At 38.3% G+C, this 18428-nt stretch overlaps 1 protein-coding gene across 5 annotated transcripts in view; it reads right to left on the reverse strand.

Annotated features, from left to right (window-relative positions):
* The window catches only part of LOC106868895 (carbohydrate sulfotransferase 15), a 90765-nt gene that overhangs the window by 19371 nt on the left and 52966 nt on the right, over positions 1-18428 (reverse strand). For all 5 annotated transcript variants that reach the window (XM_052975431.2, XM_089340584.1, XM_089340591.1 and 2 more), the window contains one exon: positions 1390-1616. In XM_052975431.2, the coding sequence (XP_052831391.1) occupies positions 1390-1581 (192 nt within the window). In that variant the 5' untranslated portion in view covers positions 1582-1616. The remainder of the gene's footprint in view (positions 1-1389; positions 1617-18428) is intronic.

The raw sequence follows: 18428 nt of genomic DNA on the forward strand, positions 1-18428 counted from the left end.
TACGGCTTTTACGCTTGCGGCCACTAATGTTATTTTTATGAATGATAATGTTCTTATATATAAACGCGGAGTAGATAAAACAGGGGACAACTGATGAAGGGAATGTTCTTTATGTTGCTTGCCTCGTTTCTCTATTTGTTTGGTTCTTTCGTTGTCCATAAAAAAGTTCGTTTTCTATGTTTTTGTTTTTATGTTCTCGTTTCTCTTTTTGTCTACGTTTTTTATGTCCTGTACCCATGTATATATACATATATATGTAGGTATGTACATATATGTATGTATATATGCATATATTTATATATCATATATATATATATATATATATATATATATATATATATATATATATATATATATGTACATATACGCACTTGTGTGTGTGTGTGTGTGTGTACGTATTTGCGTCTATGTTTTCATCCCAGTAATTTAGCGGTTCACCATAAGAGACCGATACAATAAGTACCAGGCTTAAAAATTAATAAGTACTGGGGTTGATTCAAGGTGGTGCCCCAGCATGACCACAATCTAATAACTGAAACAATTAAAAGATTTAAAAAATATACAACTGAGAAAGAAGGCCCTGGATGTCTGAGTGTAATGAATGAAAATTTTAATGAAGGAATCAGGGGTGTGTGTAAATGTATTCAGTCATAATTCGAACCCGAATCATATGCTTCACTAATGAACTGTTTATCACGTATTCAATGACTCTTATCTTGCTCTGTGCATTGCAGAATTAAGTTAGATTGACATTGAAAAGGGTCATGTTCTCAGCCCCCTAAAACAACGTTTTTACCGATTTCTATGTTAAAAGAAATAATAAAGGATAGAAGAAAATTAGATGTTAAACTGGAGATGAAATTAAAAGTTTGAGAAGAAAGAGGAAATAAGAATTTGAGCAATTTTAGAGATATACCATCGTCGTCGTCGTCGTCGACGTCGTCGCCACCACCACTACTGCCGCCAGCGTCATCGTCGTCATTGTCATCATCATCATCATCATCATCATCATTATCATTTAACATCTGCTTGCCATGCTGGTATGAGTTGGACGGTTTGACAGGAGCCGGCAAGTTGAAGAGGGGCACCAGGTTCCAATTGTGTGTCTTGGTATGAGTTCTACACCCGAATGCCCTAACCCTAATGCCAGTCACTTTGCATTGTACGGGTTGCTTTTTTTTTTTTACCAGCATCTGTGCTTTATACGTGGCACAGACCCGTGAGATTTTTACGTGGCACCAGCATGGATGTTTAATAATGACACTAGTGGGGGGGGGGGGGCGTCACAGGTGGCAGCGGCACAGGTGTTTTATTCGTGACACCGGCATGAGTTTTTATTACGTGGAACTAGCACAGTTAATCAAAACAAAAACGAAGGATATTACTTACTCTTTCAATGAGATCATTCTCTTTGGTAATCCTAAGTTGGTGTCTCCTTAAATCAATGATGTCAATTTTTTTGTTATTCACTTTAACCCTAAGTTGTGCTTGTAAAGGTTTCCGAAATATATTGTGGATGAACGCTATGTATATGACAACGATCAAAATGCAAAACAACAGCACCTTTTTGCCTTTGATCATACCAATTGATTTTAAAATTATCTTGAGATTCGAATCTGAAATTAAGTAAAAACAAGTTAGGATTTCGATGTTGGATTAAGTATCATAAATATTAGGTTGGTGCATAATTATTGCGGCTGTTTTTCAATAAATTTTATTCAACAAAAATAATAACAACATTTAACAAAAGCATCTTTAAATGATTATTCCGACCGTCTGCCAAGCAAATGAGAAGCAGTAATTGAAGTAGATAGTGAATATACTCCGGAATAATCATTTAAATATGTTTTTGTTAAATATTGTTATTGTTTTTGTTGAATAAAATTTATTGAATAAAAGCTGCAATAATTATGCACCAACCCAATAGATAGATGGATAGATAGATAAATAGATAGATAGATAGATAGATAGATAGATAGATAGATAGACGCATACATAGACAGACAGACAGAGATAGATAGATAGATAGATAGATAGACAGACAGACAGATAGATAGATTGGGTTGACGCATAATTATTGCGGCTTTTTTTCAACAAAAACAAAACAATAACAATATTTAACAAAAACATTTCCGAATGACGGTCTGACCGTCTGCCAAGCAAATGGAAAGCAGTAATTGCAGTAGATGGTGAATATGCTCCGGAATAATCATTTAAAGATGTTTTGTTTAAAGATGTTATTGTTTTTGCTGAATAAAATTTATTGAAAAAAAAAAAAAAACTGCAATAATTATGCACCAACCTACGACTAGAATATTACCTATCATATAATGAGTAATTTTGAAAGTATTTTTTTTTACCACTCTGAGTAATACCAGGAAGTAACAAACAAGAAATCCTATTTTATTTGTGACGGCTATTCCAAAAGTCTGCGAATTTAACTTAAAACCATTTTGACATTCTCTTTACTTTCTTTTTCTTTCTTATCTCCATCGCTTTTTTTGCTTAGTTTCTTCCATTTTGTATTTTCATGAAACAATTAATAGCAAAACCTTTACACATTCATTTGGATGACGTTCGCTTCACTCGATAATATGGTGCAAGCATTGTAAATCCGATGTTCTTGTTTAGAGGTAAACAATCACGAACATAAAAGAAATGTAGAAGGGAAAAAGTGATTTGACAAGAGAGTAGGAAAAAAATGAAAAATGGGAGAGAAGATGAGAGCAAGGAAAAGATAAGAATAGAGAAATAAGATTATAGAAAAAGAAATAAAAAAAAGTATGAGGAAATAGAAAAAACATAAAAGATAAGATTACAAAAAAAAAAAAAATAATAATGCGGAGAATGGGAAAGAATAGATAGTGTGGATGAGAGAAAAAGACCGAAAAGTAAGATTAATAAAAATAGTTTTTGGCGGAATAATCTGCAGGAAAAAATATGAATGAAGGCAGCGGTAGAGTAAGGCGTTTAATTATGATCTTAATCATGATTATACATCTGAACCCCCCCCCCCAAAAAAAACTGTGTATCAGGGTCAGATTTATAGGGGTACGCAGAGGGCAATTAACTCGGGGATCTACAGGTACTGGGGCCCCACTTCCTTCCAAGCACAGGGCATGTGCTTGGAAGGAAGGTGTGTAGCGTGTGATCGTCGCATTGCCCATGACAGAGAAAGTTGTCATGGCAATACCTGCTCAGAGGCCTGCGCAAAGTTGTAGAAAGTGTATGGAGAGGAGTGTATGAGCCGCACAAAAGTGTACCAGTGGTTCAGACGTTTCCAAGATGGCCAAAAAAAGAAAAAAAAAATGTCGATATTAACGAACGTTCTGCATCGTAGATGTGCATGCAGCTATGAGGGAAAATCGTCGAATCACCATCCGTGAGTTAGAGAATGTGCAGATTAGTTACGGTTCAGTTTAATCTATTATCACTGAAGATTTGGGTATGAGACGCGTGTCTAGCAAGTTTATGCGAAAACTGCTTTCAGATGACCAAAAAGACACTCGGGTTTTAGTTGTACAAGATCTTCTTGATTGTGTTGGGAAGATGAAAGCGCTTTGAAAACTTTGCGTAGGCCTCTGAGCAGGTATTGGTCAATGCGACCATCACATGCTACACACCTTCCTTCCAAGCACTGCTGTAAGCAGCAGAAGTGAGTTAGACGTTAAAACTTAGTGTACATGCACAGCAGAGTTCAAGGTCCGTCCCTGCCGAGCGGCTTTACGCTGCGTGCTTTAGCTTCGTTACTATGACAACAGTCCGGATACTTATTGATCAGACCTCGTATACGTGATGGAAACTCTTGTCGGTGACGACCTGCACAGGTAATTTGTTTATAGTGATCAAATGCATGTTCTGTACATGAGATCCTTCTCTTCATCAAATCAACGTTGTCTGAACAGGCGCACAGTGCACCACGCGTCAGATGTCGGAAGTGATCGCAGGACAACGTAAAATAAAGTGTTTTACTCAAAAACACAACGCACCAACCGTGCATGTATGTACGCATGCATACATATGTATGTATATGTTTATAAAATAAATGTTGGATGAAGCAGCTTTGGATAAAATATTATCATGTAAAGTCGTGTTTAACGCGTTCGATTGAAATCGCCAGTGATAAGACTTAAGTGTTGCAAGAATAATCCCTGGAGAAATTCTACATAGACTTGTATAAACTCACATTTTGTTTTGGGTTGTGGGTGACGTCATTAGATCGTACGTAGGACGCATCCTTTTCAGCGCTGTTCCGTTTCGTCAGCTAAGAACACTGTCTCTTTTGTCCACAACCCCATTAAATACGAAATTATACTACTGTAAACAGCTAAAAAATTGTCAGCTGGAGTTAAATAATGCTACAGTTACATGAATAGCACATATCTGCTCTACTTGTATTGTTGAGTTTTATTTACCCTGTTCACAGCATCAAACCTTTGCGTAAGTGTAAACATGCTTACATAACATACTGGTTTCAAATCTTGGCACAAGGCCAGCAATTTCGAGGGGAAGGATTATGTCAATTAAATCGACCCCAGTGCTCGTCTGGTATTTATTTTATTGACCCCAAAAGGAGGAAAGGCAAAGTCAACCTCGGTGGAATTTGAACCCAGAAAGTAAAGATCGGTGAAGTGTCGCTAGGCATTTTGCTCGGCGTGCTAACGATTCTGGCAGCTTGCCTATTTATTTCAAGATATACATATTAACAACACACACACTCGCACACGCACTTACACGTTTTTACAAGCCGAAATATCTTTTGTTGATCTGAGTAAAGATGTATTCTTTTCTACTCTAGGTACAAGACCCGAAATGTTTGGGGAGGAGGGGCAGTCGATTACATCGACCCCAGCACGCAACTGGTACTTAATTTATCGACCCCCGAAAGGATGAAAGGCAAAGTCGACTTGGGTGGAATTTGAACTCAGAACGTGCAGACAGACGAAACACCGCTAAGCATTTCGCCCGGCGTTCTAACGTTTATGCCAGCTCGCCGCCTTTAATATTCTTCTCTACTCTAGGCACAAGGCCCCGAAATTTTAGGGGAGGGGACCAGTAGATTAGATCGACCCCAGTACGCAACTGGTACTTAATTTATTGACCCCGAAAGGATGAAAGGCAAAGTCGACCTCGGCAGAATTTGAACTCAGAGCGTAAAGACAGACGAAATATCGGTAAGCATTTCGCCCAGCGTGCTAGCGATTCTTTCAGCTCACCGCCTTGGCAACGCTGGATATTTCAGCTACAATAGCGTATTTACGATTTGGCACCCCACCGAATTTGTTCCCCCATAAACTTTTCTAAAAATGCGTATTTTTGAGTGAAGTTTTGCAGAGGCTCATTTTTTTCTTCTTTTTCTTTTTTGATGTATGCTGATAGCATTGAAATAATTTTGTGAGGAAGGAGTTTCAAGTCAGTCTTCCCTTCTCGATTAACTTTACCTACTTTTCTTATTAAAGTACATATTTCTAAAATTGCATTTTGCAGAAATAGTTTCAACGATGTAGATTAACTCTTAATATGCTGTGTATTATGTTTCACTGCACTCTTAAACTACGTACAACTGTTCGCATTTATTTTAATCCCCATCTTAATATACACTAATGACCGTATATTATTTATATTTGACGGATATTTGTCCTCATCTTGCTTGTTGTTAACATAACGTTTCGGCCGATATACCCTCCAGCCTTCATCAGGTGTCTTGGGGAAATTTCGAACTTGGGTTCTCATTCCTAAGGTATTTTTCGATGTTATTATTATTATTATTATTCAGGTCAGCGCCTGGAATCGAACTCGGAATCTTGGGGTTAGTAACCCGCGCTCTTAACCACTAGGTCCACGGGCATATGGCATAGTGGTTAAGAGTGCAGGCTACTAACCCCAAGATTCCAAGTTCGATTCCAAGCAGTGACCTGAATAATAATAATAATAATAATAATAATAATAATAATAATAATAATAATAATGATAATATCAATAATAACATCGAAAAATACCTTCGGAATGAGAACCCATTCGAAATTTCCCCAAGACACCCGGTGAAGGCTGGAGGGTATATCAGCCGAAACGTTGTGTTAACAACAAACAAGATGAGGACAAATATCCGTCAAATGTAAATAATGTACATAATTCCTCATCTCTCAAATATTGAACTGTATTAACCAATGACAGTGTTCATTTTTCCTCTACAAGAACTTTTGCTTTCTGGAAATTCCTGTGGCTGCTCCAATTTTCTCCATAAGCACCCGTCTTTATAAATATGGCTATACATTAATTTCTTCGATTTCATCAGCCAATATGAAGTGGGAAGTTCAAAGGTAGCAAGCTGGCAGAATCGTTGGTTGGCCAGGCAAAATGTTGCGCGGCATTTCGTCTGTTCTGAGTTCAAATTCCGCCGAGGTCGATTTTGTCTTTCATCCTTTCGGGGTCAATAAATTAAGTACCAGTTGCGTACTGTGGTCGATCTAATCGACTGGCCCCATCTCCAAAATTTCGGTCCTTGTGCCTAGCGTAGGAAAAAAAAAATCGATGGTAGACCAGGCAAAATGTGCTAAGCGGCATTTCATCTGTCTTTACGTTCTGAGTTCAAATTCCATCAAGGCTGACTTTGCCTTTCATCCTTTCGGGGTCGATAAATTAAATGCCAGTTGAGTACTGGAGTCAAAGTAATCGACTTACTCCTCCACCAAAATTGCTGGCCTCGTGTCAGAATTTGAAACCAGTATGAATTGAGAAGAGTGATGGGTTCCTGTTTTATTGCCCCCCTCCCTCTTTCACCAAATAAGGAAAATATATTTAATACTTATGTTACGTCTGTGTGATACAAATAACCGACAAACAAAACTACTCCCATGAGACTATTTTCTGTGTACAAGGTAGCGAAGCGTGTGTTAGCAGCCGACATGCAGATAAATTCAACACATTTACTATTAATTACATTTCGTATAAGCATAGCAAAATTCTCTCCCATACCACGTCCTGAACCTCACATATTTCAACTCTTTATGCGTTTAGTCAGAAAGTGTTAAAACATCTCAACTCACTTTAATCTAGCAACTCGTCAGTTCCTGACATTTTCCAGCTATTAATTCCAACAGTGTGTTCCAAACTTTCCTACCGTTAACCTCATACTCTCTCTCTCTCTCCTTCCCCTATACACCGTTTACGAGGGGTTTATGAAAAGTTTTGAGCCTCAAAAAGAAAAAAAAAAAAAAAATTTCTGATGGAGGTACAAGACTTCAAGGTTCAAAGTCCTTGAAGGCTCAGAACTTTCCATACATCCCTCGTATAAGAATTTATTGTATCGGTAGTCCTCATGAAAAGCAACTTTTTATTTCTTTACTGCCCACAAGGGGCTACACACAGAGGGGACAAACCCAGTGCGTAACTGGTACTTATTTAATCGACCCCGAAAGGATGAAAGGCTAAGTCGAACTCGGCGGAATTTGATCTCAGAACGTAGAGGCAGACGAAATACCGCAAAACATTTCGCCCGGCGTGCTTAACGCTTCTGCCAGCTCGCTGCCAAGAAAAGCGACTTCTGTCACCATGTCATGTGCCAGACTACCTCATTCATTCCGACGACCTAACTGATAAAAGAAATCGTGAACAATCAACTTCCTTATCATCCTCTCTTTCCGTAATCACCAGCAGAGTTTGATCTGAAGGAAATCTTACTCGCTAATAGTCATTCCCATTTTAGAATTCCAGCAGAAGCATTATCGTGAAGTATTTGACAATGTAGGACACAAGAGTCCTATGGGAAATTCATCTGCCATTGGGCTCTGTTGATTCCTTTATTAAGTGAGTGGAAATTTATCAGACAGCTACATCACATCGTGGGTTGACGAGACGCACTTTCTTCTCTTTCCTCTTTCTCCCCTCCCCTTTCACTCTCTCACATTATATCGAATATAATACACTCAGGAATCTGTGATGTTTCAATGCAATTTTTGAAATATCAACGATCTTCTGTCTGTTACTTCTAACCAAACACATTCCTACATACACCTACCTCAACAGCCTCTCGTATAGATTCCTATTCAACCGTAGCCTAGACGTGTTAGTGCTTCTCTTCTACGAAACAGAGCGCTTAAAACATCCCCAGCAATATGTCCCACGATACGACCAAAACACACTCAGTTTACTTATCAAAGAAGAATACGTAAACCCATGAAATACAACTACAAACTTGAACAGCTTTTTAACTGCTATGCTTCATCTCGAAAACCCTTAAATAGCAGCAACACTTTAATAGTGTAGCTAAAGCTAACTCTCAAAAGGTTAGTCCTTTTTTCCACTTAATGGCTAGAAAACACTTCAGATCTTACTAGTGGCTGGCATTCTACGAGCTGTAAGTGCTATCTGCATTAGAGTTCAGCTTACATTTCTAGAATTTTTCATGAAGATAAGTTCGAAAATAGTCTAGCGATTAGTAAGTATGCCTTCATTCGTGCCATGACATTTAGCCTACCGACAAACTGTGTCTAATGCTTTGTTTACAAAAGCCCTGCTTCTCTGAAGACAAAAGAAAAATGTATCGCCTTCCCCTTTTCTCGTTATAACTCAAGCCTATGAAGAAACCCCTGCTAAGCCGCTCGACAGCCATTTCTCCATGAAGTCACACCCTCTGTATTTATGTAGTTCTATATAACCCTGAAAGTGTCAAGATGTACTTGGTCATACGTCTGTTCTATCACAAATTACTTGGGGTTAAACAACAACGATAGTAACAATAGCTGTTTCCCATCACGAAATCCTACATTAAAAACTTCACTACTTTCAGGGTTATGTAGAAATACATAAATACAGTAGAATGTGATTTCATGGAGGACTGGCTGTCGAGCGGCCTAGCTGGGGTTTCCTCATTGGCTCGAGTTATAACGAGAAATGGAGAAGCAGATACATTTTTGTCTTTTGTATTTTCTCTTAAGAGAAGGGCTTTTGTAGACAATGCAGATCATCAATTTTGAAAATCTATTCGCTGCCTACATTTTCTAAAATATCAAATTATATTCTTTTCTATTTTAGGCACAAGGCCCGAAATTTTTTTTGGTGGGGAGGGGGGGGTGCAGTCGGTTGCCTTCATCTCCCGAAAAGATGAAGGCAAAGTCGACCTCAGCGGAATTTGAACTCAGAACGTAGCGGCAGACGAAATACGGCTAAGCATTTCGCCTGGCGTGCTAACGTTTCTGCCAGCACGCCGCCTTAATATTAAATAATATCACAGCATCGGTAGATGTGGCTGTGTGACAAGAAGTTTGCTTCCCAGCTACATAGTTCCGGGTTCAGTCCCACTGTGTGGCATCTTGGGCAAGTGTCTTCAGGCCGACCAAAGCCTTGTGGGTAGAGTTGGTAGATGGAAACAAAAAGAAGCCCGTCGTATATTTGTATATATATGGATATATATGTGTGAGTCTGTGCCAGTGTTTCTCCCCTACCACCACTTGACAACCAGTGTGGTGTGTTTACGTCTCCATAACTTAGCAGTTCGGCTAAAAAGACCGATAGAATACGTACTGCGGTCCAGTCGTTCAACTAAAAATTCTCGAAGGTGGTATCCCAGCATGGCCAAAGTCAAATGATTGAACAGGTGAAAGATAAATATTTCAACGATGTGGAGTAATCGTGGCACTCTGTCGGAACAGCCAATCAACAGAACAGCCTGCTCGTGAAATTAACGTGCAAGTGGCTGAGCACTCCACAGACACGTGTACCCTTAACGTAGTTCTCGGGGATATTCAGTGTGACACAGTGTGACAAGGCTGGCCCTTTGAATTACAGGCACAACAGAAACAGGAAGTAAGAGTGAGAAAAGTTGTGATGAAAGAGTACAGCAGGGTTCGCCACCATCCCCTGCTGGAGCCTCGTGGAGCTTTAGGTGTTTTCGCTCAATAAACACTCACAACATCCGGTCTAGGAATCGTGGCCGCGATCCTACAACCGCGAGTCCGCTGCCCTAACCACTGGGCCATTGCGCGTCCACCTGTCGAGTAATAAATTTGACAAGAATATATAACTTTGTTATCATTTTTTTCATATAATGTTTGAAAGCCACTTATCTGCACACGTTGTCCATTTAAAGTTGCTATAAAATTAACATAAATACACAATGAGTGAGTTTTTCAATTGCCTCACAATAATGTATGTAGCAGCAATGAAATCGTACCGTATGAAAGGAAATTTGCAATGTAAATTCTTCTAGGTCGGTGATCTGACAATCGTTGGCATGCTAAACGTTTTCATGCCGGGAGAAATGCTTAGCGGCGTTTCGTCTGCTGCTACGTTCTGAGTTCAAATTCCGCCGAGGTCACCTTTGCCTCTCATCCTTTACGTCTTTTAGGGGGTTGATAGAATACGTACCAGCTGGGCACTAGAATCGATGTAGTCGACTGCCCCCCCCCCCACTTTCCGAACTTGCTGGTCTTGTGCCAAAATTCGAAACCGGTATCTTTAACTTTTACTTGCTTCAGGTATCAGACTGCGGCCACGCTGGAGCACCGCCTTGAAAGATTTTAGTCGAATGAATCGATTCCAGAAATTTTTAAAGCCTGGTACTTATTCTATCGGTGCCTTTTGCCGAACCGCTAAGTTACTGGGACGTAAACACACCAACACCAGTTGTCAAGCGGTGGCGGGCGACATACATACACACACACACACATGTATATGTATACACGCCGGGGTTATTTTAACTGATATTTGTCTTTTTTAATTGAGGAAATATCAGGAAAAGTCTTGAATAATTTTTTTATATTATCGAAGTAAAAATAGGCGGTGAGCTGGCAGAATCATTGCTGCGTCGAACAAAAATGCTGAGCAGTATTTCGTCTACTCATAACGTAAGTTCTGAGTTCAAATTCCACCGAGGGCGGCTTTCTCTTACATCCTTTCAGAGTCTATAAAAATAGTCGAACACTGGGGTCGATGTAATCGATTCAGCCCTTTCCCCCTGAATTACTGACCCTTTGCCAAAATCCGAAGCCAATATTATTTAACTAAAAGCGTTTATTCATGAGGCATTTCATTTTATATTTTGCAGACTTAGTAATTACATTTACTTAGATAACTTCTCCTTTGATAACATTCCTAATCAGTGAGGTTGAATTGTTTCTTCATCTGCGAATACTCCCAGGTATGTTAGTCCACCCGCTCTGCTGTGAGAAGCAGAAAGATTGTTAGCGTGTCAATAGTGAAGTTGGAAAATACACTTCGCACCACTTTACATTTTTTCCTTGAGTTTTCTTTTATCCACACAACAAAAGTGGGCCTTATAAGAAATTGGAATTTTCCTAGAATGAACTGTTATTCAATGTCAGACGGTTGAAGGCAAATCCGCGAATCATGAACACTCTTCCAAAGTCAACGTCGCTGAGTTTGCTGATGGTCAGTAAATTGTTAGGAGCATTGAAGACCATGTATCGAGTACCATTGCAGCGGCCATTCCTGTTGTCTAAGTTTAGGAGAAGTAATACTGGACCTCGCATCTTGATTTCATTATGTGAAGGGTAGACCCCTTATATTTAATGAATTCTAAAATTCTGTGGGACAAGGAAGACTTTGATTTTCTTCGGCCATCGAGTCTACGTTTCTCAATGTGATCACATTCCCAGCAATTTTTTTAATAATTTCATCGTTTAGTTGATCAACCTCATCGATTTTGTTGTTGTTGTTGTTCGAATAGGTCTTGAAGATATCCATTGCTCATTTTCGCAGTGTGTTGCTAGATTGGCATTAACAATACCAGAATTCTTTTTCTCTCTCAACTAGTTCTAGCAGTTTCCATGATGGTTTAGTCGATTAAACACAGCAAAATCTTCAAGAACGGGCAGTCCGTCCGAGCTTCTATAGTGTAGCTGCTATGATGATACAGCAAGCCCAATTCGAACTACTGGACAGTAGCAAGTTCAGCAAGACGGTTTATTTGCTCCTCTTCGAACATCAATAAACCATTTCACTGTCATCGATTTTTCTTTTGGTTGACTCAAAAGCAATTCTGTAGGTTATTCTGCATAATTTATGTGAACAGTTTAACAATGTTTGGCGGAAAGATTAAGAGACTAATTTATTGCTCGTTGTCTACAGCTGGCAAACCACAACTGCTGACGTTATATTGAGTCAATTGATTATCCAATGCGGACAGCATGTCATGACTGCTTCTGTTGCATTTTTAATTGTTTCGCTTCTGTAATGTAAAAAAAATTATCAATAATATTGCCACGAAACATGATATATAGATTTAAAGGCTCAGACAGAGAGCAGAAATAAAGAATTGCAACGAATAGAATTCTGAGCTTTCTGTAGACTGAGTCGATGTCTCATTCTTGCATACTTGTCATTCTCGATAATTTTGAAGGAGATTCAATGTTTAGCATGTTTTAACTCTTACAGTTCACGTTGTTGACTGTATGCAACTCACCAAAACTTGTAGCTCCGGTTCTATCACGTGGCAATAGTTTGAAATAGCTAAGTTCTCCTTGAGACAGATGGTCAGCATATACACTGCGGTGGTCTTTGGTGTTTATTATAATTGCCTTGTCAATTTCTCCAAGTCTTATTTGATGATTGACGCGCATAATGTTCAGAAAGTTACAATACATATTTCTTACTTCTGGATTTTTCGGCGTTTTTCACGTAATAAGATGTGTGTTTAGTTGGATCTATCTATCTATCTATCTATCTATCTATATATATATATATATATATATATATATATATATATATAAATTTATATATATATATGTGTGTAGATATATATAAATATATATATATGTATGCATGTATATATATATATATATATATATATATATATATATATATATATATATATATACATGTATATATATATATATATGTATGTATATATGTATATATTTATGTGTATGTGTGCTTATGTCTGTATTTGTTCCCCCAAATCGCTTGATAACTGATGTTGGTGTGTTTACGTTCCTTGCGACTTAGCGGTTCGGCAAAAGAGACCAATAGAATAAGTACTAGGTTTACAAAGAATAAGCCCTGGGGTCGATTGTCTTCGACTAAAACACTTTAAGGTGGTGCTCCAGTATGGCAGCAGTCAAATGACTGAAACAAGTAAAAGAATAAAAGAATAGAAATCGCTAATGACATTTAATTATAAAATTACTGTCGGATCTCTTTATACACATCGAATGGCTATGCAGGGCCAGGAATCACAGGGCTTCACAGACAAAAATTGGTTGAGAACGACTTATAATACTTAGAAGGCAATTGATATATTCGTTATAGCTTGATTTAGACACAATGCTAGATAAGAACACTATCATATAGATAAATTGATACCGTAAGTCAGTGCTACTCAAACTGGGAGCTCGCTGACCGGTTCCGGTCCGCGAGTCATCGGCTGTTGGTACGCAGCGACTTTACAGAAAAGAAACATTATAAAACGCTTATAAAATGCTTATGTAATATTGTATTATTTGTTTACAAAATAAATATCAGATAAAAAAAAATTGTCAACTTTTATTATATTCATTATATATATTGTTTCCGGTATAAATTAATATTACTAAGAAATATTATGGGTCCCTGGCACAGTGGAAAAAAAAAAAAAAGACTGCCTGTACGCCACATCTGATAGTTTGAGAAGCATTTCCGTAAGTGACTCTCTGTCCGCCAATTCAATATAACCCTTGTCTTCTTCATCAATGAGTTGAACCACTCGCTAATGTACATGGAATGTCATGAAATCCGTGCATGCTACACAAAGGACTCTTAATAATCTTGGCAGAAACGTTAGCACACCGGGCGAAATGCTAACCGATATTTCATCTGTCTTTATGTTCTGAGTTCAAATTCCACCGAGGTCGACTTTGCCTTTCATCCTTTCGAGATCGATAAATTAAGTACCAGTTGCGTACTGGGGTCGATCTAATCGATTGGCTTCCTCTGCAAAAACTTCGGGCCTTGTACCCAGAGTAGAAAAGTGTATATGTATATATATATATATATATATATATATGCGCTCGTGTGTGCGTGATGTGTGTCGGTTTGTGTCTGTGAGCACTGTGCAAGTTTGCTAACAGAAACCTTTATGCTACGCATATTCAAATTCGATAAGATGCATTTACTTATTACAGTGCTAACGGGTATTTTTGTAACCTCTCAGAAGGAGGCATTTTATTGCCAATTACAGCATTACCATAAAATTTATGTCATAAATTCAGAAAACGTCTTTTGCGTTGAAGCGCTCGCGCACGCACACACACACACACGCACACACACACACATACACATACACACACACACACACTTGCTAGGCAATCTCATTCATCGCCATTCACCACGTGACTAAAATTATTCAAATTATAGCGACATTGATATTTTATGCGGCATACTGCATTTTATTTCAGAATATACAGTTAATTACACAAATGTACTTGTGACACGTCTTTTCGATTGATTACAGATTTCTCGTTAACATAAAACCACAATAAAAGACGCTCCATGGGGTTACTTAACCTATCAACGTGTGTATTTTTATTCGCCTTTTAGTAATTTTACTTGCTTAATTGTGAGTAGTATGGTGACTGCCGGCTTATCGAAATTCCTTGGGATTTCATTACGGGAGGACGAGGTTAAGCTCAGTTTATGGCATATTAACCGTCCACTTTTTGCCATCTACACTAGCTGCATAAATGATCGAAAGTCACTCATATCCTATGCTACACTTGGATTCCTGGATCGTATTTATCTAGGCGTGGCTGTGTGCAAAGAAACTTGCTTTCAAACCACACTGTTTCAGGTTCAGTCCCACTGCGTGGCACTTTGAGCAAGTGTCTTCTACTATAGCCTCGGGCCAACCAAAGCCTTTGTGAGTGGATTTGATAGACGGAAACTGAAAGACGCCCGTCGTTTATATATATATATATATATATATATATGTATATATATATATATATATATATATATATATATATGTATATATATAAGGAGAATTCACAAAAAAAACCCAACAAAAGGCGAAGACAGGTGGTATAGACAACAAACAGAAACAAATTGCAGATTCGGATTGTCCGTACTTTAAAACTATGATTTTAAAAATTCGAAAAACAGTCGAAATTTTAGGATTTATGGAGGGACTGGGCTTATGAAAAAGTTTTAAAAGATTTCACAGTTTGAAAATGAAGGAAGTAGGATTGTAACGGGTAGGATTGTAACGGTGATCGCCGATTTCCCTATTGATTTTTTGTTTCGTTTTTAACCGTCAAGGTTTCTCCCATAGTGTTTACGTGCGTAGTGCAAAAAAGGAAAAAAAAAGAAAAGGACAAAATCGGTACAGAGTGGGGGAGAGGGCTTGAAAAGTTTCATAAATGTTCAATTTTCGATTTTTGTTTTTTAAAAGAAATGACATCTCACATGATTTTTTTAAAGTGCGAAGTGCAAAAAGAAAAAAAAAAAAAGAAGACAAAATCGGCCCGGAAGGAGAAGAAGAGGGTATTCATTATAAATTTTCAAATATTTTTTCATAAAAAGCTTCTGCACCAACAATTTCAAAGGTGTGATGAAACAAAATTTTTAAAAACCCTGTCAAAACGGCGAAAATCCAACTTATAAAGGTGAACTATTTCGAAAATCCGTCAGAGCATTCTATTGTGAAAATTACCCGGCAATAACGGGATAATCAACTAATACACACACACACATTCACACATATTTGTTTGTGTATGTATATTTGTATATATATATATATATATATATATATATATATATATATATATATATATATATATATATACATGCACATACATACATACATTCATATAGAGCTAACAGGTGAGATCCATTTCCCCCAAGACACCTGACGAAGGCTGGAGGATATATCAGCCGAAACGTTGAGTTAACAACAAACAAGATGAGGACAAATATCCGTCAAATGTAAATAATGTAAACAATGTACATTTCAAGATATTGCAAATATTTCATAGACATTTGTTGTAGCAACGCACGACATTGAATAGTGAAAAATTACTAATGTAACATTACACCAGTTAAAAACAAGTAAAAAAACTGATACAATTTCCAGAAGTGTATATTTTCATTTTCGTTTTATTCTGTCTTGCACTTTCGCTTGTGCTGGTAGCACCACCAAATTTTAGGACCAAAACGAAAGCAACAGCAACGGATTTGGAAAATATGTCTCCCCCAAAGTGCAGGTAACTTACAACTATATTGAAGAGATGTCAAACAAGTGTTTGGAACACTAATGCAAACGTCGAAATAATTCAGTAAATTTGTCGAGTGTGCAATGACTTTACGATAAACACAGAATATACACGAACTCAATGATTAAAATAAAGATATAATGGTAATATATCCAATAAGTGGAGGCGCAATGGCCCAGTGGTTAGGGCAGCGGACTCGCGGTCATAGGATCGCGGTTTCGATTCCCAGACCGGGCGTTGTGAGTGTTTATTGAGCGAAAACACCTAAAGCTCCACGAGGCTCCGGCAGGGAATGGTGGCGAACCCTGCTGTACTCTTTCACCACAGCTTTCTCTCACTCTTACTTCCTGTTTCTGTTGTGCCTGTAATTCAAAGGGTCAGCCTTGTCACACTGTGTCACGCTGAATATCCCCGAGAACTACGTTAAGGGTACACGTGTCTGTGGAGTGCTCAGCCATTTGCACGTTAATTTCATGAGCAGGTTGTTCCGTTGATCGGAGCAACTGGAACCCTCGTCGTCGTAAGCGACGGAGTGCCAATAATATCCAGTAAGGAAGGATATAAACAATTACAATTAATTAGTATTAGGGAGTAGCATTAGAAGGTAACTCCCGTGAACACACGCCTTGCAAGCAATTCGAAGTAGATTTTCTGTACTCGTTGCAAAATAAGTAAACTGTAATGTGAGATAAGGAAATTGTAATGATAAGAAAATTGTAATGAGAAACCAAAAACTCAGATTTAGAACATTAAACTTTATGAATATACTTTACCATGCATTAAGAACAAAATATCTATTCCGTTAACGATTAAATAAAATACATAATCTTTTCTACTCCAGACACAAGGCCCGAAATTTTGGGGGAATGGGCCAGTTGATTAGAGCGACCCCAGTACATAACTGGTACTTAATTTATCGACCCCCGAAAGGTTAAAAGGCAAAGTCGACCTCGGCGGAATTTGAACTCAGAACATAAAAACAGACGAAATACCTCTAAGCATTTCGCCCAGTGTGCTAACGTTTCTGCCGCCTTGATAAAATACATAATCTAAGAAATGAAAGAGAACGGTAATTAAAAAATACCCCAATAAAACATTGTACTTAGAAAAACTCTATGCTGCCTCATACAATATGTGGAACCAATTGAGATGGTGTGGTCATATTGTTCGATCGGAACTTATCTGCAGGAGAGTACAAGCGCTTCAAACATGGCTGCATCTCAGTGGAGAGCGTGGTACGCTCAGGTAGGCTATCCACAAGCCAAAATGAATAGCCAATTAAGAAAACTCGGTGAATAGTCCTGGAAGACTGCCGTGTAACAATCCAGGAAATTGCTCACGAGGTGGGAATAAGCACCGGATCAGCGCATTCCAGTTTAAAGAAAAATTCGCACATGCAGAGTGTATGGGCAAAAATCTTCCCCAAGTTGCTGGTGTAGAAGCAGAAGCAACACCGCATGGACTGTGCAAACCACGACCCAGATTCCATGAAGACCATCATCAGTGGAGATGAGTTTATGCTTTCCGCTTGATGCGTTCGTAACATTGCGCATGCGTAGGAAAGAGAGTGTCACTTCCCATCCAAAGGACTTTGCCTACACAACATTAGTTTCGGTGGCAAAAAATAAAGTCGGATACTTTTGAAAGTATTTAGTATGCCTTTGCACGTGTGTTTGTCCTCCACCAGCGCTTGACAACCGGTGTTGGTATGTTTACGTCCCCGTAACTTTTCGGTTCAGCAAAAGTGACTGATAGAATAAGTACGAGTCTCAGCAAAAAAAAAAAAAAAAAGTACTGAAGTTGATTAATTCGAAGAAAAATTCTTCAAGGTGGTGCCCCAGCATGGCCATTGTCTATTAACTGAAACAGGTATAAGATACTCGATACAAACTCATCTCATGAAACTCATATTCTAACCAATCATCTCTCAAATATAGAAGTCGAATATTTCAGCATTGACCACAGGATTCGATTGGTACCTTATTCTATCGACCCGAATTGTTAACAAAGTTCGCCTGTGCAGGATTTTATCCCAGAATGGTAAAGAGCTTGAAGAAATAGTGAAGGGCATTTTGCCCAACACTCAAACTATTCTACCACTCAACTGCCCTCAATAATAGACACAAGGCCTGAAATTTGTGGGGAGGGTACTAGTCGTTTACATTGACCCTAGTGTCCAACTGGTATGTATTTACTCAATCCCGAAAGGATGAAAAACAAAGTCAA

The sequence above is a fragment of the Octopus bimaculoides genome, chromosome 2 (assembly GCF_046866305.1).
Source record: "Octopus bimaculoides isolate indiv1 chromosome 2, ASM4686630v1, whole genome shotgun sequence".
NCBI classification, from domain to species: Eukaryota; Metazoa; Mollusca; class Cephalopoda; order Octopoda; family Octopodidae; genus Octopus; species Octopus bimaculoides.